Source organism: Narcine bancroftii, chromosome 12, assembly GCF_036971445.1.
Source record: "Narcine bancroftii isolate sNarBan1 chromosome 12, sNarBan1.hap1, whole genome shotgun sequence".
NCBI lineage: Eukaryota > Metazoa > Chordata > Chondrichthyes > Torpediniformes > Narcinidae > Narcine > Narcine bancroftii.
Genome location: NC_091480.1, coordinates 55,750,994 through 55,774,096, shown reverse-complemented (window position 1 = coordinate 55,774,096; position 23,103 = coordinate 55,750,994). Strand labels below are relative to the sequence as shown.

At 43.6% G+C, this 23,103-nt stretch overlaps 1 protein-coding gene across 5 annotated transcripts in view; it reads left to right on the top strand.

The window, feature by feature from the left end:
• LOC138746425 (STE20/SPS1-related proline-alanine-rich protein kinase-like) overlaps positions 1-22,604 on the top strand; it is a 252,576-nt gene extending 229,972 nt beyond the window's left edge. For 4 of the 5 annotated variants that reach the window (XM_069904596.1, XM_069904600.1, XM_069904599.1 and 1 more), the window contains 6 exons: positions 12,927-13,049; positions 16,801-16,868; positions 17,163-17,215; positions 18,156-18,224; positions 19,163-19,227; positions 22,202-22,604. In XM_069904596.1, the coding sequence (XP_069760697.1) occupies positions 12,927-13,049; positions 16,801-16,868; positions 17,163-17,215; positions 18,156-18,224; positions 19,163-19,227; positions 22,202-22,273 (450 nt within the window). In that variant the 3' untranslated portion in view covers positions 22,274-22,604. The remainder of the gene's footprint in view (positions 1-12,926; positions 13,050-16,800; positions 16,869-17,162; positions 17,216-18,155; positions 18,225-19,162; positions 19,228-22,201) is intronic. The other variant, XM_069904598.1, reaches the window with a different exon arrangement.
• Positions 22,605-23,103: the final 499 nt, after the last annotated feature.

Sequence of the window (23,103 nt, the reverse complement as noted above, 5' to 3'; positions counted from 1 at the left end):
GTAGTCCCACACTCACTATAAATTGTGTACGTCCTTTCAATGACGCATTTACATTCTCATGCTCGCTCTAGTAGTCCCACGCTCACGATAAATTTTGTGCATTCTTTCAATGCTGCTATTACAATCTCATGCTCATCTAATAGTCCCACGCTCGCTATAAATTGTGTGCATTCTTACAATGCTGCTTTTATATTCTCATGCTCATCTAGTAGTCCCACGCTCGCTATAAATTGTGTGCATTCTTACAATGCTGCTATTACATTTTCAAGCTCGTTCTCGTAGTCCCACGCTTCCTATAAATTGTCTACGTCCTTTCAATGCCGCAATTACATTCTCATGCTCGCTCTAGTAGTCCCACACTCATTATAAATTGCGCGCGTTCTTTCAATGCTGCTATTACATGCTCATACTGGCTCTAGTAGTCCCACGCTCACTATAAATTGTGTGCATTTTTACAATGCTGCTATTATATTCTCATGTTGCCTCTAGTAGTCTCACGCTTGGTATAAATTGTGCGCGATCTTTCAATGCTGGTTCTAGTCGTCCCACGTTCGCTATGAATTGAGCGCGTTCTTTCAATGCTGCTATTACATTCTCACGCGCGCTCTAGTGGTCACACGCTTGCTATAAATTTTACGCGTTCTTTCAATGCTGCTATTACATTGTCATGCTCGCTCCAGTAGTCCCATGTTCGCTATGAATTGAGCACGTTCTTTCAATGCTGCTATTACATTCTAATGCTCGCAGTAGTAGTCCCATGTTTGCTATGAATTGAGCACGTTCTTTCAATGCTACTATTACATTCTCATGCTCGCACTAGTAGTCCCATGTTCACTATGAATTGAGCGCATTCTTTCAATGCTGCTATTACATTCTCATGCTCGCACTAGTAGTCCCATGTTCACTATGAATTGAGCGCATTCTTTCAATGCTGCTATTACATTCTCATGCTCGCTCTAGTAGTCCCACACTCATTATAAATTGCGTGCGTTCTTTCAATGCTGCTATTACATGCTCATGCACGCTCTAGAGGTTCCACGCTCACTATAAATTGTGTGCGTTCTTTGAATGCTGCTACTAAATTCTCATGCTCGCTCCAGTAGTCCCACGTTAGCTATGAATTGAGCGCGTTCTTTCAATGCTGCTATTACATTCTCATGCGCGCTCTAGTAGTCTCATACTTGCTATGAATTGTGCGCATTCTTTCAATGCTGCTATTACATTCTCATGCTCGCTCTAGTAGTCCAACACTTGCTATAAATGGTGCGCGTTCTTTCATTGTTGCTATATTCACGCTCGCTATAAATTGTGCTCATATTTTCATTGCTGCTATTTTCACGCTCGCTATAAAGTGTGCACATTCTTTCATTGCTGCTATTTTCACGCTCGCTATAAATTGTGCATGTTCTTTCATTGTTGCTATTTTCACGCTTGCTATAAATTGTGCGTGTTCTTTCATTGCTGCTATTACATTCTCCTGCTCGCTCTAGTAGTCCAACACTTGCTATAAATGGTGCGCGTTCTTTCATTGTTGCTATATTCACGCTCGCTATAAATTGTGCGCATATTTTCATTGCTGCTCTTTTCATGCTCGCTATAAAGTGTGCACGTTCTTTCATTGCTGCTATTTTCACGCTCGCTATAAATTGTGCATGTTCTTTCATTGTTGCTATTTTCACGCTTGCTATAAATTGTGCGTGTTCTTTCATTGCTGCTATTACATTCTCCTGCTCGCTCTAGTAGTCCCACACTCACTATAAATTGTGTATGTCCTTTCAATGATGCATTTAAATTCTCATGCTCGCTCTAGTAGTCCCACGCTCACTATAAATTGTGTGCATTTTTACAATGCTACTATTATATTCTCATGCTCATCTAGTAGTCCCACGCTCGCTATAAATTGTGTGCATTCTTACAATGCTGCTATTATATTCTCATGCTCATCTAGTAGTCCCACGCTCGCTATGAATTGAGCGCGTTCTTTCAATGCTGCTATTACATTCTCACGCGCGCTCTAGTGGTCACACGCTCGTTATAAATTTTGCGCCTTCTTTCAATGCTGCTATTACATTCTCATGCTCGCTCCAGTAGTCCCATGTTTGCTATGAATTGAGCACGTTCTTTCAATGCTGCTCTTACATTCTCATGCTCGCACTAGTAGTCCCATGTTCACTATGAATTGAGCGCATTCTTTCAATGCTGCTATTACATTCTCATGCTCGCTCTAGTAGTCCCACACTCATTATAAATTGCGTGCGTTCTTTCAATGCTGCTATTACATGCTCATGCACGCTCAAGAGGTTCCACGCTCACTATAAATTGTGTGCGTTCTTTGAATGCTGCTACTACATTCTCATGCTCGCTCCAGTAGTCCCACGTTAGCTATGAATTGAGCGCGTTCTTTCAATGCTGCTATTACATTCTTATGCTCGCTCTAGTAGTCCACACTCACTATAAATTGAGTGTTCTTTCAATGCCGCAATTTCATTTTCATGCACGCTCTAGTTGTCCCACTGTCGCTATAAATTGTGTGCATTCTTACAATGCTGCTATTACATTTTCATGCTCGTTCTTGTAGTCCCACGCTTCCTATAAATTGTCTACGTCCTTTCAATGCTGCTATTACATTCTTATGCTCGCTCTAGTAGTCCCACACTCGCTATAAATTGTGAGCATTCTTTGAATGCTGCTATTACATTCTCATGCTTGCTCTAGTAGTCCCACACTCATTATAAATTGTGCACGTTCTTTCAATGCTGCTATTATATGCTCATGCTCGCTCTAGAGGTTCCACGCTCACCATAACTTGTGTGCATTCTTTTAATGCTGCTACTACATTCTCATGCTCGCTCCATTAGTCCCACGTTAGCTATGAATTAAGCGCGTTCTTTCAATGCTGCTGTTACATTCTTATACTCGCTCAAGTAGTCCCACACTCGCTATAAATTGTGCACGTTCTTTCATTGCTGCTATTTTCACGCTCGCTATAAATTGTGCACGTTCTTTCATTGTTGCTATTTTCACGCTTGCTATAAATTGTGCGCGTTCTTTCATTGCTGCTATTACATTCTCATGCTCGCTCTAGTAGTCCCACACTCACTATAAATTGTGCACGTTCTTTCATTGTTGCTATTTTCACGCTTGCTATAAATTGTGCGCGTTCTTTCATTGCTGCTATTACATTCTCATGCTCGATCTAGTAGTCCCATGTTCACTATGAATTGAACACGTTCTTTCAATGCTGCTATTACAATCTCATGCTCATCTAGTAGTCCCACGCTCGCTATAAATTGTGTGCATTCTTACAATGCTGCTATTATATTCTCATGCTCATCGAGTAGTCCCACGCTCGCTATAAATTGTGTGCATTCTTTTCATGCTGCTATTACATTCTCATGCTCGATCTAGTAGTCCCATGTTCACTATGAATTGAGCACGTTCTTTCAATGCTGCTATTACATTTTCATGCTCGCTCTAGTAGTTCCACGTTTGCTATAAATTGTGCACGTTCTTTCAATGCTGCTATTACATTGTCATGCTCGCTCTAGTAGTCCAACACTTGCTATAAATTGTGCGCGTTCTTTCAATGCTGCTATTACATTCTCATGCTCGCTCTAGTAGTCCCATACTTGCTATGAATTGTGCGCGTTCTTTCAATGCTGCTAATACACTCTCATGCTCGCTCTTTTAGTCCAAAACTTGCTATAAATTGTGCGCGGTCTTTCATTGTTGCTATATTCACGCTCGCTATAAATCGTGCGCATATTTTCATTGCTGCTATTTTCACGCTCGCTATAAAGTGTGCACGTTCTTTCATTGCTGCTCTTTTCACGCTCGCTATAAATTGTGCACGTTCTTTCATTGTTGCTATTTTCACGCTTGCTATAAATTGTGCATGTTCTTTCATTGCTGCTATTACATTCTCATGCTCGCTCTAGTAGTCCCACACTCACTATAAATTGTGTACGTCCTTTCAATGACGCATTTACATTCTCATGCTCGCTCTAGTAGTCCCACGCTCACGATAAATTTTGTGCATTCTTTCAATGCTGCTATTACAATCTCATGCTCATCTAATAGTCCCACGCTCGCTATAAATTGTGTGCATTCTTACAATGCTGCTTTTATATTCTCATGCTCATCTAGTAGTCCCACGCTCGCTATAAATTGTGTGCATTCTTACAATGCTGCTATTACATTTTCAAGCTCGTTCTCGTAGTCCCACGCTTCCTATAAATTGTCTACGTCCTTTCAATGCCGCAATTACATTCTCATGCTCGCTCTAGTAGTCCCACACTCATTATAAATTGCGCGCGTTCTTTCAATGCTGCTATTACATGCTCATACTGGCTCTAGTAGTCCCACGCTCACTATAAATTGTGTGCATTTTTACAATGCTGCTATTATATTCTCATGTTGCCTCTAGTAGTCTCACGCTTGGTATAAATTGTGCGCGATCTTTCAATGCTGGTTCTAGTCGTCCCACGTTCGCTATGAATTGAGCGCGTTCTTTCAATGCTGCTATTACATTCTCACGCGCGCTCTAGTGGTCACACGCTTGCTATAAATTTTACGCGTTCTTTCAATGCTGCTATTACATTGTCATGCTCGCTCCAGTAGTCCCATGTTCGCTATGAATTGAGCACGTTCTTTCAATGCTGCTATTACATTCTCATGCTCGCAGTAGTAGTCCCATGTTTGCTATGAATTGAGCACGTTCTTTCAATGCTACTATTACATTCTCATGCTCGCACTAGTAGTCCCATGTTCACTATGAATTGAGCGCATTCTTTCAATGCTGCTATTACATTCTCATGCTCGCACTAGTAGTCCCATGTTCACTATGAATTGAGCGCATTCTTTCAATGCTGCTATTACATTCTCATGCTCGCTCTAGTAGTCCCACACTCATTATAAATTGCGTGCGTTCTTTCAATGCTGCTATTACATGCTCATGCACGCTCTAGAGGTTCCACGCTCACTATAAATTGTGTGCGTTCTTTGAATGCTGCTACTAAATTCTCATGCTCGCTCCAGTAGTCCCACGTTAGCTATGAATTGAGCGCGTTCTTTCAATGCTGCTATTACATTCTTATGCTTGCTCTAGTAGTTCCACACTCACTATAAATTGAGTGTTCTTTCAATGCCGCAATTTCATTTTCATGCACGCTCTAGTTGTCCCACGGTCGCTATAAATTGTGTGCATTCTTAAAATGCTGCTATTACATTTTCATGCTCGTTCTTGTAGTCCCACGCTTCCTATAAATTGTCTACGTCCTTTCAATGCTGCTATTACATTCTTATGCTCGCTCTGGTAGTCCCACACTCGCTATAAATTGTGCACGTTCTTTCATTGCTGCTATTACATTCTCATGCTCGCTCTATTAGCCCCATACTTGCTATGAATTGTGCGCGTTCTTTCAATGCTGCTATTACATTCTCATGCTCGCTCTAGTAGTCCAACACTTGCTATAAATTGTGCGCGGTCTTTCATTGTTGCTATATTCACGCTTGCTATAAATTGTGCGCATATTTTCATTGCTGCTATTTTCACGCTTGCTATAAAGTGTGCACGTTCTTTCATTGCTGCTATTTTTTACGCTCGCTCTAAATTGTGCACGTTCTTTCATTGTTGTTATTTTCACGCTTGCTATAAATTGTGCGCGTTCTTTCATTGCTGCTATTACATTCTAATGCTCGCTCTAGTAGTCCCACACTCACTATAAATTGTGTACGTACTTTCAATGACGCATTTACATTCTCATGCTCGCTCTAGTAGTCCCACACTTGCTATAAATTGTGCATGTTCTTTCAATGCTGCTATTACATTCTCATGCTCGCTCTCATAGTCCCACACTTGCTATGAATTGTGCGCGTTCTTTCAATGCTGCTATTACATTCTCATGCTCGCTCCAGTATCCCACGTTCTCTATGAATTGAGCACGTTCTTTCAATGCTGCTATTACATTCTCATGCTCGCTCTAGTCGTCCCACACTCATTACAAATCGCGCGCGTTCTTTCAATGCTGCTATTACATTATCATGTTGCATGTAGTAGTCTCACGCTTGCTATAAATTGTGAGTGTTCTTTGAATGCTGCTATTACATTCTCATGCTCGATCTAGTAGTCCCATGTTCACTATGAATTGAGCACATTCTTTCAATGCTGGTATTACATTTTCATGCTCGCTCTAGTAGTTCCGCGTTTGCTATAAATTGTGCACGTTCTTACAATGCTGCTATTACATTCTCATGCTCGCTCTAGTAGTCCCACACTTGCTATAAATTGTGCGCGTTCTTTCAATGCTGCTATTACATTCTCATGCTCGCTCTAGTAGTCCCACACTTGCTATGAATTGTGCGCGTTATTTCAATGCTGCTATTACATTCTCATGCTTGCTCCAGTAGTCCCACGTTCGCTATGAATTGAGCACGTTCTTTCAATGCTGCTATTACATTCTCATGCTCGCACTGGTAGTCCCATGTTCACTATGAATTGAGGGAATTCTTTCAATGCTGCTATTACATTCTCATGCTCGCTCTAGAGCTTCCACGCTCACTATAAATTGTGTGCATTCTTGGAATGCTGCTATTACATTCTCATGCTCGCTCCAGCAGTCCCACGTTAGCTATGAAATGAGCGCGTTCTTTCAATGCTGCTATTACATTCTTATGCTCGCTCCAGCAGTCCCACGTTAGCTATGAATTGAGCGCGTTCTTTCAATGCTGCTATTACATGCTCATGCTCGCTCTAGAGCTTCCACGCTCACTATAAATTGTGTGCATTCTTGGAATGCTGCTATTACATTCTCATGCTCGCTCCGGCAGTCCCACGTTAGCTATGAATTGAGCGCGTTCTTTCAATGCTGCTATTACATTCTTATGCTCGCTCTAGTAGTCCCATACTCACTATAAATTAAGTTTCCTTTCAATGCCGTAATTTCTTTTTCATGGACGCTCTAGTAGTCCCACGCTCTTTATAAATTGTGTGCATTCTTACAATGCTGCTATTACATTCTCATGCTCGCTCTAGTAGTTCCACACTCGCGATAAATTGTGAGCGTTCTTTGAATGCTTCTATTACATTATCATGCTCGATCTCGTAGTCCCATGTTCACTATGAATCGAGCACGTTCTTTCAATGCTGCTATTACATTTTCATGCTCGCTCAAGTAGTCCCACACTTGCTATAAATTGTGCGCATTCTTTCAATGCTGCTATTACATTCTCATGCTCGCTCCAGTATCCCACGTTCTCTATGAATTGAGCACGTTCTTTCAATGCTGCTATTACATTCTCATGATCGCACTAGTTGTCCCATGTTCGCTATGAATTGAGCGCATTCTTTCAATGCTGCTATTACATTCTCATGCTCGCTCTAGTCGTCCCACACTCATTACAAATCGCGCGCGTTCTTTCAATGCTGCTATTACATTATCATGTTGCTTCTAGTAGTCTCACGCTTGCTATAAATTGTGCGCGTTCTTTGAATGCTGCTATTACATTCTCATGCTCGATCTAGTAGTCCCATGTTCACTATGAATTGAGCACATTCTTTCAATGCTGGTATTACATTTTCATGCTCGCTCTAGTAGTTCCGCGTTTGCTATAAATTGTGCACGTTCTTACAATGCTGCTTTTACATTCTCATGCTCGCTCTAGTAGTCCCACACTTGCTATAAATTGTGCGCGTTCTTTCAATGCTGCTATTACATTCTCATGCTCGCTCTAGTAGTCCCACACTTGCTATGAATTGAGCACGTTCTTTCAATGCTGCTATTACCTTCTCATGCTCGCACTGGTAGTCCCATGTTCACTATGAATTGTGGGCATTCTTTCAATGCTGCTATTACATTCTCATGCTCGCTCTAGTAGTCCCACACTCATTATAAATTGTGCGCGATCTTTCAATGCTGCTATTACATTATCATGCTGGTTCTAGTCGTCCCACGTTCGCTATGAATTGAGCGCGTTCTTTCAATGCTGCTATTACATTCTCATGCTCGCACTAGTAGTCCCATGTTCACTATGAATTGAGCGCATTCTTTCAATGCTGCTATTACATTCTCATGCTCGCACTAGAGGTTCCACGCTCATTATAAATTGTCTGCGATCTTTGAATTCTGCTATTACATTCTCATTCTCGCTCTAGTAGTCCCACACTCATTATAAATTGCGCTCGTTCTTTCAATGCTGCTATTACATGCTCATGCTCGCTCTAGAGGTTCCACGCTCACTATAAATTGTCTGCGTTCTTTGAATGCTGCTATTACATTCTCATTCTCGCTCTAGTAGTCCCACACTCATTATAAATTGCGCGCGTTCTTTCAATGCTGCTATTACATTATCATGTTGCCTCTAGTAGTCTCACGCTTGCTATAAATTGTGCGCGATCTTTCAATGCTGCTATTACATTATCATGCTGGTTCTAGTAGTCCCACGTTCGCTATAAATTTTGCGCGTTCTTTCAATGCTGCTATTACATTCTCATGCTCGCACTAGTAGTCCCATGTTCGCTATGAATTGAGTGCATTCTTTCAATGCTGCTATTACATTCTCATGCTCGCACTAGTAGTCCCATGTTCGCTATGAATTGAGTGCATTCTTTCAATGCTGCTATTATATTCTCATGCTCGCACTAGTAGTCCCATGTTCGCTATGAAATTAGCGCATTCTTTCAATGCTGCTATTACATTCTCATGCTCGCTCTAGTAGTCCCACACTTGCTATGAATTGTGCGCGTTATTTCAATGCTGCTATTACATTCTCATGCTTGCTCCAGTAGTCCCACGTTCGCTATGAATTGAGCACGTTCTTTCAATGCTGCTATTACATTCTCATGCTCGCACTGGTAGTCCCATGTTCACTATGAATTGAGGGAATTCTTTCAATGCTGCTATTACATTCTCATGCTCGCTCTAGAGCTTCCACGCTCACTATAAATTGTGTGCATTCTTGGAATGCTGCTATTACATTCTCATGCTCGCTCCAGCAGTCCCACGTTAGCTATGAAATGAGCGCGTTCTTTCAATGCTGCTATTACATTCTTATGCTCGCTCCAGCAGTCCCACGTTAGCTATGAATTGAGCGCGTTCTTTCAATGCTGCTATTACATGCTCATGCTCGCTCTAGAGCTTCCACGCTCACTATAAATTGTGTGCATTCTTGGAATGCTGCTATTACATTCTCATGCTCGCTCCGGCAGTCCCACGTTAGCTATGAATTGAGCGCGTTCTTTCAATGCTGCTATTACATTCTTATGCTCGCTCTAGTAGTCCCATACTCACTATAAATTAAGTTTCCTTTCAATGCCGTAATTTCTTTTTCATGGACGCTCTAGTAGTCCCACGCTCTTTATAAATTGTGTGCATTCTTACAATGCTGCTATTACATTCTCATGCTCGCTCTAGTAGTTCCACACTCGCGATAAATTGTGAGCGTTCTTTGAATGCTTCTATTACATTATCATGCTCGATCTCGTAGTCCCATGTTCACTATGAATCGAGCACGTTCTTTCAATGCTGCTATTACATTTTCATGCTCGCTCAAGTAGTCCCACACTTGCTATAAATTGTGCGCATTCTTTCAATGCTGCTATTACATTCTCATGCTCGCTCCAGTATCCCACGTTCTCTATGAATTGAGCACGTTCTTTCAATGCTGCTATTACATTCTCATGATCGCACTAGTTGTCCCATGTTCGCTATGAATTGAGCGCATTCTTTCAATGCTGCTATTACATTCTCATGCTCGCTCTAGTCGTCCCACACTCATTACAAATCGCGCGCGTTCTTTCAATGCTGCTATTACATTATCATGTTGCTTCTAGTAGTCTCACGCTTGCTATAAATTGTGCGCGTTCTTTGAATGCTGCTATTACATTCTCATGCTCGATCTAGTAGTCCCATGTTCACTATGAATTGAGCACATTCTTTCAATGCTGGTATTACATTTTCATGCTCGCTCTAGTAGTTCCGCGTTTGCTATAAATTGTGCACGTTCTTACAATGCTGCTTTTACATTCTCATGCTCGCTCTAGTAGTCCCACACTTGCTATAAATTGTGCGCGTTCTTTCAATGCTGCTATTACATTCTCATGCTCGCTCTAGTAGTCCCACACTTGCTATGAATTGAGCACGTTCTTTCAATGCTGCTATTACCTTCTCATGCTCGCACTGGTAGTCCCATGTTCACTATGAATTGTGGGCATTCTTTCAATGCTGCTATTACATTCTCATGCTCGCTCTAGTAGTCCCACACTCATTATAAATTGTGCGCGATCTTTCAATGCTGCTATTACATTATCATGCTGGTTCTAGTCGTCCCACGTTCGCTATGAATTGAGCGCGTTCTTTCAATGCTGCTATTACATTCTCATGCTCGCACTAGTAGTCCCATGTTCACTATGAATTGAGCGCATTCTTTCAATGCTGCTATTACATTCTCATGCTCGCACTAGAGGTTCCACGCTCATTATAAATTGTCTGCGATCTTTGAATTCTGCTATTACATTCTCATTCTCGCTCTAGTAGTCCCACACTCATTATAAATTGCGCTCGTTCTTTCAATGCTGCTATTACATGCTCATGCTCGCTCTAGAGGTTCCACGCTCACTATAAATTGTCTGCGTTCTTTGAATGCTGCTATTACATTCTCATTCTCGCTCTAGTAGTCCCACACTCATTATAAATTGCGCGCGTTCTTTCAATGCTGCTATTACATTATCATGTTGCCTCTAGTAGTCTCACGCTTGCTATAAATTGTGCGCGATCTTTCAATGCTGCTATTACATTATCATGCTGGTTCTAGTAGTCCCACGTTCGCTATAAATTTTGCGCGTTCTTTCAATGCTGCTATTACATTCTCATGCTCGCACTAGTAGTCCCATGTTCGCTATGAATTGAGTGCATTCTTTCAATGCTGCTATTACATTCTCATGCTCGCACTAGTAGTCCCATGTTCGCTATGAATTGAGTGCATTCTTTCAATGCTGCTATTATATTCTCATGCTCGCACTAGTAGTCCCATGTTCGCTATGAAATTAGCGCATTCTTTCAATGCTGCTATTACATTCTCATGCTCACTCCAGTAGTCCCACGTTCGCTATATATTGTGTGCGTTCTTTCAATGCTGCTATTTTATTTTCATGTTCGCTCTCGTAGTCCCATGCTCTCAATTAATTGTGTGCGTTCTTTCAATGCTGCTATTCCATTCTCATGCTCGCTCTCGTAGTCCCACGTTCGCTATAAATTGTGTGCGTTATTTCAATGCTTCTATTACATTCTCATGATCGCTCTAGTTATCGCATGCCTGCTATAAATTGCAGGTTCAAGTTTCCCACGCCTTTTATTAGTTGTGCACCTCTGCCATAGGTGCTCTGTGGTTAGTAAGGGATTCCTTAAGGTGGTATGTTAGTTGGGGGTTGGGGAGAATGGTTGAGGACCTTTGTGCCAAACCAACACTGCAGTTCCACAAAGATGGGGCGCTTCTGCGTCAGCAGTGCCAACACTCAGTTAATCCAGTCCCCATCATCCTACTCTGGGGGACATTTAGTTCAAAAAAATCCTCCATGCCATCATAAAAATGGTGAGGTTCACCCGAACAGTGTTTATCCTTCCAACTCTGAGGCAGATTAACTGGCAGCTCATTGCATTTCTTTTTGCAGAGCTTGTGCGCAAATTTCTGGCTGCAATTTGCAAAAGTAATAATAGTGATGAGACTTTAAGAAGAATGCCCACAATCACATGCAACCGCAGCATGGAAATCCACTTTCATTCCTAGTGGACGCACTGCATGTTTGACTTGTGAACGCCTATTAGAAACCAGCTGAAGATCTTGCCAGCCATATTTAATTTCCCCTTCAGCTGCCCCCACCTTTCATCAGGATGGCATCATCGTTGTCAACCAACCCATTGAATAAAGATAACGATTCTGAATCACAAGATGCTCACTAGTTACTCACAGTTGGGCAGCAAGGTGAATCCTGGCAAGAGGACAAAGCTCAAATGACTCCCATTGCAAAATCCAGTTCCCATTTCTGTGACTTGCCCTTTAGAAATACAGTAGAAGGCCAAAAATCTGGATCACCCGAGAATCTGGACTTTTCAAAAACTTTTAAAATTTAGCGTGCTTCTGTGTGTATATGTGCGTCAGTGGCAACAAGCGACCACACTTAATACAGGTAATTTTATCACTAAGAAATTCATTTGTACATGGTATGTTTCTTTTACATGATTTATTTTTAAACATAATTTCAAACATTTTATGCTTTTTTTTCTAATGCAAAATGTTTACATTTTTGTCGAGTGTTGACTTTATTTTTCTTTAAAACTGCTTGTTTTCATAAAGGAAGTACGTTGTATTTGCTAATGAATAAACTGTCAAAATTTACCAGTTCAGATCTTCCTTGTTCATCTCTTCCTTATTCCTCTTTAAGTTTGAATTTATAAAGTACTGCCCAAGAACCCAGACCGACCAAATTCCCGAGCAGTCCAGATTTTAGGACTTCTACTGTAGTTACATTTCCTGGGACTTCCCATGGATTTGTCCAACAGCCGATGGCTAAGAGTAGGTTTTCTGTTTGCTGCACAGTGTGAGTGAGGGGATTTTAAAAAAAACTTACAAACTCTGATAGAGCTCACTGGCAGCTTGTGGATCAACTCAGTGGATGATTCAATTACTTTACAAGGCACATTTCTGCAAGCAGTCCCTCAGGGTTGAGCTCCTGCTGCAGTCGATGATTGGCGCTGTCTGGGCCCTAGAGGAATGGTCACTTGGGTCAGCCTATCAGGGCCGTTGAACTGGACCCAAGAAGGTGTTGGTGTCTTCAAGTAAAGGCAGAGAAAACTGCCAGCAAGAAAACCCATCTGACCAGAATATCAAAATGCTGCCAATTAACCTTTGACCTGCTTTGTGATTGACTTTAGACAAGGCGCATCCAGGGGTCGAGTGGTCACTTGTACAAAACAGAGGACGGAGGCTGGGAATGGAGTGATGATGAATCTGGTGATGCCTACAATGTGTCAAAGCCTGCAGCCTATCAGAAAACAGTGAGTGCTTTTGCCTCTTCCTTGCAGCTGGCTATATATATATATATATATATTTAAACAATTGTGCTTTCCAAACAAAGCAAAATCAGGCAAGTCTTTCTTGACGGTTTCCTTTAAATCCACTGAGAACTGAGTTACACTGACTGTGTAGAGGCCACGCTGATCCACAGTAGTTGGCCGCGTGGAAAGCTGCGAATGGCCGAGGCTGCTGGTCAGCAGCCATTGGCCCATGCTTCAGGAGTGACAGGGACTCCTCACTACTTTACCAGGTGGCTGGGGGTTTATCAATGAGCTGTTATCCTGCAGAAGCATCACAATTGAGATTAAAGTTGTCTACAGCCTCTTGCCTTTGAAAAATTAAAAAGCAGGGGAGGAGAGATCATTCTGGAGCGATAGGGTAATATGAACAGAAGAAGGTTGTTAGGCCCATCATAGTTATACTAATTCTTTTTAAAAATATCCAGTTAGTTGCCTCATAAGGAATAGGAGGAGGAGTGGTCCATTCAGCCTGTCGGGCCTGCTCTGCCATTCATTGTGATCATGGCTGATCTGATGATGGGCTCATCCCCACCGACCTGCCTTTTCCCCGTATTCCTTAATTCCCCAACTATGTAAAAATCTATCCAACCTGGTTTTAAATCTATTTACTGAGGTCACCTCCACTGTTTCAACGGGCAGTGATTTCCACAGATTCCCCACCCTCTGGGAAAAGCAGTTCCTCCTCATCTCCATCCTAAATCTACTCCCCTGGATCTGAGGCTATGTCCCCTCGTTCTGGTCTCCCCCACCCCCCCACCAATGGGAACAACTTACTTACCTCCATCTGATCTATGCCTTTCATAACTTAATATGTTTCAATAAGATCCCCATCCCTATAAGATACTCTATGTAGCCCAGAACATTGTTTCTACTTCAACTTTTTATCCTATTCCCATTTGAAATTTCCAATTGAATCCATTTCCACAGCCCTTTCAGGCAGTGTGTGCATTAAGGAAAACTTCTCTTACCTATGCAAGGTGTCCAAATTCAGTCAGTGGAAATAATTTCAGCCAATTTGTTGTCTCGAGCAACATCAGCTTCTCCAGTCTTCCCTGGGACCGTCTTCCCTGGGACCGTCTTCCCTGGGACCGTCTTCCCTGGGACCGTCTTCCCTGGGACCGTCTTCCCTGGGACCGTCTTCCCTGGGACCGTCTTCCCTGGGACCGTCTTCCCTGGGACCGTCTTCCCTGGGACCGTCTTCCCTGGGACCGTCTTCCCTGGGACCGTCTTCCCTGGGACAGCCACTCTGCTGACAATACAGGTTCCAGATCAAAAAGCAGAGCCCCGACTGCAGCCCAACTCTGCTAACTGTCAAGATACAAGTAGTGGTTAGCACAACGCTGTCCCAGCACCAGTGATTGGGGTTCGAATCCCGTGCTGTCTGTAAGGAGTTTGTATGTTCTCCCCGTGTCTGCGTGGGTTTTCCCTGGGGGCTCTGATTTCCTCCCACTGTTCAAAACATATTGGGGGTGTAGGTTAATGGGGTGTAAATTTGGCGGCACAGGCTCGTGGGTTGAAAGGGCCTGTTACCGTCTAAATTTAATATAACATTTGTTGTTCAGGCTTTGGGGGGGTGGGGTGGGGGGGGTGGGGGTGGAGGAACCACAGGATCCCAGAGTTTCTGGAACATTTCTGTTACCCAGAATGTGACATAAAAGTCCAAAGAAATTCACAACTTCTTCTTTCTCTCCATTTCTCAGTATTGCAAGTGGTCACTTTATAACTCATTAACATTCAACACAATCACACTGGAACCAGTGTGATTCCTTTCACTTGCATACATCGTTAACTTAGTCGACAAATTAATATATCCAGCATTTGAAATCATCCTTTTGATGTTTCTTAAGAAAATAATTTTACAAAGTGTGTACATTGATTAAGGAGGAAACTTTGACCATGTAATCCTACAAAACCCTGGGCATGAGTGTGTGAAACTATTCGGAGTTTTGCAACAGCTCGAGACTGCATGTCAACATGTGTAACTACAGTGACATTCCTTCCAACGGTGCAATCCTAAAGTTTTCTTTCCAACACACAGCTGCATTCCCTTATTAATATTAGGAGCCCATGGATTATACTTCTGGATAGCTGCAAACCTCACTCCCAGCTGTGTACCGCAGCCCCAGGCAGAGTGTTGTCATTTAAATTGAGTCTAATTGCTCAACACCAGTTCTAGATAAGCATCTATAGACGCCTCAAGTCGCAGAATTCAAAACCAAGTTGTCCCATGGTCACTTAGTTTGATTCCACGCAGAAGTTCCAGTGTTATCTGGTAACCTGCTTGCAATTAAAGTCCACCATTCAAAATGGTGTGGTTGACTCAAGATTATTTTATTGTCTCGTAATTAAACAGAAAATGTTACATGATATTACATGAAATTTCTTTTAGTCTACCGTAAGGATTAGCCATCCGCAAAAAATTCCCAGTGCCCCTTTCAGCCAGAGAAAGAGAAGCAAAAGAGAGGATCCCCCCCCCCCCCCCAAAGAGTCACTGAGTGTCCATGGATTTGCCTCCAGTGCTCCTGCAAGCCTCTGTAGCCGCACAGACTCCTGTTTGATCCATTGACAACCCGAGCTCTAGACGCACACCTCTGACACAATCAGGAAGCCTCCTGCACCCTCTGGCATCTTGGTTCCAATACCTGTACCCCTTCAACAGGGCTCGAGCCAGTCTCCAGAAGTCTGCTGCCTGGTGCAAGTCGTTTGACCACTATCACCTGCAGCCTATATGGGTTCCTCACCTGAGTCACCAATAGCCTGTGTAATGGAGCTTTAAGGGCCCCAAACAGTCCTTCCAAGTGAAGCAACACTTGTGAATCTGCAGGGGTCGATTACTGCATCTAGTGCTCCTGCGGTGGTCTCCTCTACATTGGACTGGACGTAGACTGGGAGATCGCTTTGTTGAATACCTCAGCTCTGTCCGCTGCAATAGCGTGGGTCTCCCAGTGGCCACCCATTTCAACTCCCCACCCCATTCCCTGGCTGACGTGTCTGTCCATGGTCTCATGCACTGCCAGACTGAGACCACCCGCAAATCGGAGGAACAACACTTCATCCTCCATCTAGGCACCCTCCAATTGGATAGCATTAATAAAGACTTCTCTGGTTTCCATTAATCCTCGCTCCCATCTATCCCTATGTCTCCTTTCCTGTAACTTGTCTTTCCATCTTCCCTCAGTCTCCTTTACCCAGATCTGTATTCACAGAGTCAAACCCCTTCCCCTATCAATTTTCACCTTCCCTCTCTCCATATCCAAATATGACCTTTTGTCTGTTGGTCTGTACACATTCCCCCCTGCCATTTCTTTTATTCAGGCCCCCGCCTGCTTTTTACTCACACCTTGAGGAAGGGCTCAGGCCTGAAACATCGGTGATGTATCTTTACCTCCCATGGATGTTGTGAGATTTGCAGCATTTTGGTGTGTTTTTACTACAAACACAGCATCTACAGACTTCACTTTAAATATTACTGGGAACTTGCAAGGATTGGTAAATTCACAAATTTGAAGATTCTCCCCAGGGCATTTTTAAATTTCATCATGTATTTAATACACCACCACTGGTGTATATAACACATTTATTTTGAAAAGGATAAACTCCCGTTCATTGTTTCAGTGACTCAAGTGACCTCCTCCAACTTTATAACTCTCAGCAACTCTACTAAGTTAAGGGCCAAAGACTTGAGTAACATTCACCATGTTGTTTTTGCCAGGAACAGTCAGGAAATCCATCTCGTCTAACTAACCAGGATGGTTCTGTCCACCTTGTTCTGCGACTGAGGTGAGGAATGTTCAGCCTTTGCTCAATGTTTTGGGAAGTTACCTGCACCCACACTGACTTGTGGGTTGAGATGAGAACATCTCTGCCCGTAAAGCAGGTTGAAAAGGTGGCTGCTGTGATTTGTCTCAAGAACAGGATAACCCAGTTCACTCTGAGTTGAGATCGTGTCCATCCATGTGTGAGATGCGCCAACAGGGGAATTGACAGAAGGGGAGGATCTTTAAAAATATCGAAAGGGAAGTCCATGCCAACAGATTTTCTGTGACACAGGTTCTGTATTAACTGTTTGCACAGGAATTTTCGAAGGGAGTTGAATGACATCAGATTTGAATTCACTCCAGGGAGGGGTAAGTCCCACTATCTTATTTATTAAATTAGAAATGATCTGCTGGAGAACTGGACTATAATTCAGTGCTGATTAGCAGCCAATTCTAGAACAGCTCTCTGCGCAATGCTCGATCCAAGTCAGCTGTGTCTGGTCTTGGTTCATGATGGGGCATGGTTAAGGGTTAGGGTTAGTAGCAAACAAATTAAAGAGGAACAGAGAAAAGCTCACAGTAACTGCAGAAAGACCAAAGGTGTATTTGACCTTAATGTCTAAAGGACAAAGAGAGACCATCCAATGATTGTTAAGTTTAGGCTTCAGACTGTTGTTGAATGGCCAGACTATTTCACACAGGATTGTTTCATGCAAGAATAAAAACACACGACGCTGGAGAAACTCAGCAGATCAAACAGGGATCTTTATGTTTCAGGCCTGAGCCCTTCATCAAGGGATGAATCAATTCTGTGCCCCACTCCCAGGCTGACGTGTCTGTCCTTGGCCTTGAGTACTGTCAAACCAAGGCGACCCGTAAATTGGAGGAACAACACCTGATTTTTCTGTCCCGGCTCTCTCCAACTGATGGCATTAACATCAACTTCCCCAGTTTCTCTCTCCTTCCCTCCAGCTCTCCAACCCCTTCCCTCTCCATTCACAGAGCCGTCCCCCCTCCCCCTGTTTGCTGCTGTGCCCTCCCTTCATTCTCTCCCTATTACCTCCTGCCTGTGGGACGGCACTCCTACCACCACCATTTTGTTCGGGTGCCTGCCGACATTTTGCTCAAACCTTGATAAAGGGCTCAAGCCCAAAACATTGGTTCTGTATCTTTTGCCGTATAAAGTTCCCTGTTTACCCTGCTGAGTTTCTCCAGCTTTGTGTTTTTAACTTTAACCATGGTGTCTGCAGACTTTTGTGTTTTACTTCTGTTTCATGACAGAACTGACTTCAGACATCTGTCCCTGTAGATTCTGCATTTGGTGTTTCTCAGGAGCTCGTTTCCGCTGGTCTAGTGAATAAGCTTGACATGATAGTTGGTAAGTCCCAACTCCAACACGTTAAACTTCCAGCTGAATGCAAGGAAAACTGGGATCATGTGGTGTCAGTACCCGTGCATTGAGGGACCAAGAAGAAAATTAATTGGATTTACTCTTGGACCAGTCACATTGGAATGAATAATTCAGAGGACTGAATTAATAATTCCAAGACACCTGTTCAGATCCCACCACAGCTGGTGGGAAATTTTTAAATTTCAAATTTAGACATGCACCACAGTAACAGGCCCTTTTGGCCCACGAGCCAGTGCTGGAACACCCAGAGGAAACCCACACATACGCGGGGAAGAACGTACAAAGTCCTTACAGAAAGTGCGGGATTCGAACCCCAGTTGCTGGCGTTGTAACAATGTGCCATGTAAATGGTTATTTAAATAACCTGGGGGGGAAAATACTAAGTGGCATTCAATAATCGTGATGATAAAAGATGCCAGATTTTAAACAGCCAGAAGCCATTTCCAAATGCACTTTTGGGGAATGAATTTGTCAGTTTTACCCATCTGCCCAGAATGTGGTTCCTAACCCAGTGATGTGATTGACTCAAATGGTGGCCTAAATGGGGATGGAGAGTCTTCTCAACAGTCCCCATACGAATGAAAGTAACAATCGGACAGAGTGTGTCAGAAGATGAGGGGCAAGACTGCTCAGAGCTGCTCTTCAGTGGTTGATGTCCTCGCCTCCAAAGTGCTGAGTGTAAAATGTTGATGTCCATCACATACAGACAATTTGCCGGTGATCGTGCCCAACTGCAGAGTTGCAGGCATCAGTGGAGCCTGTGTGCTCTTCGCCCTCGAGGAACCTAAGGAGTTTCCCTCTCCTGCAGGACTTCGGCCCATGCCTTCTCATTCATCGGCTTGAGGACAACTGACAGATACAAGGCTCTGTTCCTTGCTAACCTTGCCTTCTTTTTGTTTCTTTAGTGGCTAACAACTTGCAGAGACTAATCGATGATCCTCACTCAAACAGGACACTCACATTTAGACTGGTAAGGAGATTAAACAAATCTGCTTCTGAGGAACTTCCCAAATGCACCAAATGCAGCCCCAGTCCGTCTTGGTGGAAGCTTGTGGATTGCCAACAACTGCTTGCTTTACATCACTCTGGCCAGGGCAGATGTTTTTTAAAAACAATTAGAGAATGGATTACCTTAGAGTATTGTGACTGGCCAAGTTAAAGAATCCAGAGCTGGTCCACTTAAATTCCCAAAAGAGTCGATTGATTCTTTCACAGACCAATGCTTTGGAGAATCCATCCGAACTGACTGTGGCCCAATTATCAAAAACAATTTCTAAATGCTGACATTTTTTGCATCTCCACGATTAGTGGGGGAGGTTTTGACAATGTGAGGCTTTTTGGTGACCCCCCTCCCCCTCATCATCTCCAACACCATCTAGGAGAAACGCGTTTCCACCTCAAAAATCAGGACCATACAAGTTTCAGACCACGTGTCCTGGCCAGTGTCAAACCTACCTCTGTCCCGTTGCCTGCCACTGCTGCCTCTTCCCATGACCAAGTGTCTGAAATGTTCACCCCCGTCCAGTCTTTTACCGTGAAGTTCCTCTTGTTGGCTGTCCAAGATCCAAAGTCGCACTTCCTCTCTGACTTCCAAGTCTGTGCCACTCCCATGATTGTGAATATTCCCTGGTCTCTCGAAGCACCTCCACATTATCTGGTCTCACAAGATATCAGAGCAGGTGGACCCTTTGGCCCATCGAGTCTGCCATTCTAATCATGAGCTGATCCATCCTCCCACTCAGCCCCTCTCCCCGTAACCCTTTATGCCCTGACTAAGCAATTACCAGTCAATCCTCACCTCCACAACCTTGTCTAGCTCCACATTTCCAACTCTGGCTTCACACCAATACTGATGACCCCCCCCCCCCCACTTTCCTGTCCCTCCCTCATTCTTAGTTTGATTTCATTCGTTTCCCCCCACAACTCACACAACTCTTGCTTCCTTCAATTCTCTCCTTAAGTGGGCCAACTTAGAAATTCTACCTGTTTTATGTTGCTGGTGTTTTGACTGTGATGTGCCCTTTAATAAGGGCAACCACATGTCCTGCTTTATGCATTGATAGATAAACCAGCCCTACTGTACATCAGAATGTCTCATTTTGAAGCAGAATTATGGTGCTGGCATTGAGGTGTCAGACTGAGCACCAAGGTATTTGCATTTCCAATGGAATGGGTTCAGACTTTGCGTCCAGACCACGCTCGAGGGATGAGATGTCCCGACCGCTTGGAAGAGTCAAAGTCAACAGGATAGGCTCACCTCATTCCACTCACCACTCATCTCAAAGTTCAAGGCACGACAACCTCACCACCTCAGAGGTAGTTGGCATTGGTGGGGAGGGGAGACAGGCTCTTGATGCAACAGGGGCTGCAGCACATTATCAAATTGTGACAGCCTGCACTGCCTGGCTGCCTTTTCCACCCTTCTCCCACCGCAATTTTTCAGCACAGTTCAGAATAGTGGTTCGCAACTTTTTTTCCCACTCGCATACCATCTTAAATAATCCCCTACTAACACCAGAGTATCTGTTGCACATAGTAAGGGTCGGCACAACATTGAGGGTCGAACTGTCATATGATTATTTAAGGTGGTGCGTATGGAAGTGGAAAATGTTGAGAACCAATGACCTAGAACCGCAAGTGGCCTGAGAGGCAAAATGTGCTCATTTTAAAGTCTCTAAAGTTGGAAAATCTAACCATTCCCTTGAGCAAAATCACACTGTACTGAGCTGTTCCCAATGGCTTTTCTCTCTGGATGCCACCCAGAGCGTGATCATGGGTGATCGCACCTGCAAAGCCAGAGAAATGATTCCACTGGGAAGTACCTAGAGGAAACTGATCCAAAGCGTGCGAACCGAGCAGACTCTGTGGCACGGATGTCCTCTCCTCGACCCTGCTGATGCTGACCATGTGAGGATTCCTGGCTGTTTCCCCCTCCCCCATCTCTGAAGCATCAAACCAAAGCGCAAAGATTGGAACATTCATCCAGGTGCCTCTCCGTTCGGCGTGGGCGATTGTATCTCTCTATCCATCACGGACTCTTACCCTCTGAATTGTAGTTGTTGCCTTTGGTAAAGGCTCCATCTTTGAGCTGAGACTGTAGTCAATGTTGAGTTCATGATTACACGAGGGGAAAATACTGAAGTGGTTTTCCGTTGCCGCCTTCAGTTGCAGTGTCCGTACTGGATGGGTATCCCTGGCCACTGATCAGCAGATTCATCTGCCCAGCATTTTTAGTTTTACAACCATAAATTCCAATTTATAGAATCTGCTTGTAAAAACCATCCACCATCTGTAATCCATGGCTTCACATAACCCTGATTGGGAGGGTAAACTACACCTTGCCCAAGAGTGATCTCTAGGCTGTGGACAGAAGGAGCATCTCATACCTCCTTTTGCTGAGCAATTGCCCAGCACTGACACCACCACCCAGACCCTGGATTAAAAATATTTTGAAATACTAAACAATTTAATGTTTTTAAAGGTAACAAATTTATCTGAGGAAATTCCAGCCAGCAGACAAAGCTTTGGGGCAGAGCATGCTAAAGAGTATTTATGGTTTGGTACGACATTGAAAATGCACTTTGATCTCAGCAACAACGCAGGGCATTTTAATGGCAAAACAAGTTTGTAAATATGCAAATTCAACTGATTTTTCTTTTGGTTCTGGTCGACAAGGCTGCAAAACTGGAGTATGGGGTGGAATCAGTGACAGGAACCTTGAGACATTCTGCACTGAATGGCCTCGCTGGGAAAATCCCATGGTTGCTTTCAACTTCACGGGTCTCGGATTCAGTGGCGTTAAAACTCTCCAAACTTGGCCATTGCAACCGAAATTCCGCCGCCCCCCCCCCCCCCCCTCCAATCGGCGTCTAGTTTTATACATTTGAAGGATGGATGGGAATGTCAGTCGGCTGCTCACTCTTCGCCCCTCATTCTTCTCGCAGATCTCTGGCTGCGAGGGCTGCAGCCCAGATGAAACCAAACTCATTGGATTTGCACAGCTCAGCATGAGATGACAATCCTCCTCTGCAACCAGTACCAAAGAATTCGGGGACACCTCTCTATCAACACAACCTGAACCTCCCCTGCCCTTCCCCAAGAGCACTTTATATGATTCTGTTTAATTCTCATGCATCAACTAGTCTGAAATTCCTGTTTAGAATATTGAGCTTTTACCAATACATTGATAGAATGCACAAAGACTTTGAAATGACTTAGCATTAGAATCTGCTCCAAGAACTTAGCCATATATCAGTGGGCTTCTGCCTCCTTCAATAGAGTCGAGTGTCTTGATTCAATTGTGGAATTATAAAATATCTCCCTCTCTCTTGCAGCCTAGGTTCAGAATCAAGGTCTCAGAAAAGGACTGGGCTCAGGCCCGTTCATCTCGATTATTAACCATCTCCATTCCAGGTTTAGAGCAAACATACCCTCTTGTCCTGTTCAGAATTGGCACCTGGAAATTGTTGACTGGGCTGAAATTGCTGCAGTACCAATTGGTACATTTTGAACAGCAACAGTATGGCCTCTCTAACCATCCTCGTGCCCCGAGAACTTAGTCGCCAACTGAAAATGGGCAGAAGTTGAGTCAGTGACAGGAAGATTTATTATTGGTCTGGCTCTTGCAGAGAGATAATGAGTGAACAGATTCATGTCTGTGGCAGTGTGTTTGGAAGGTGGTTGTTATATCGTATGGAGCCTTGCTGAGGGTCAGTCTTGCGTTGAATGAACTTGGATGCAGTGGGAACGTGGAGACAAATGTCCATTCCACGATGGGTTTGAACTTTGAAACTGCCCCCTTTTGTATTGGGTGGCCTGTTCGCTTAGTGGGATCTGACTGGCTTTG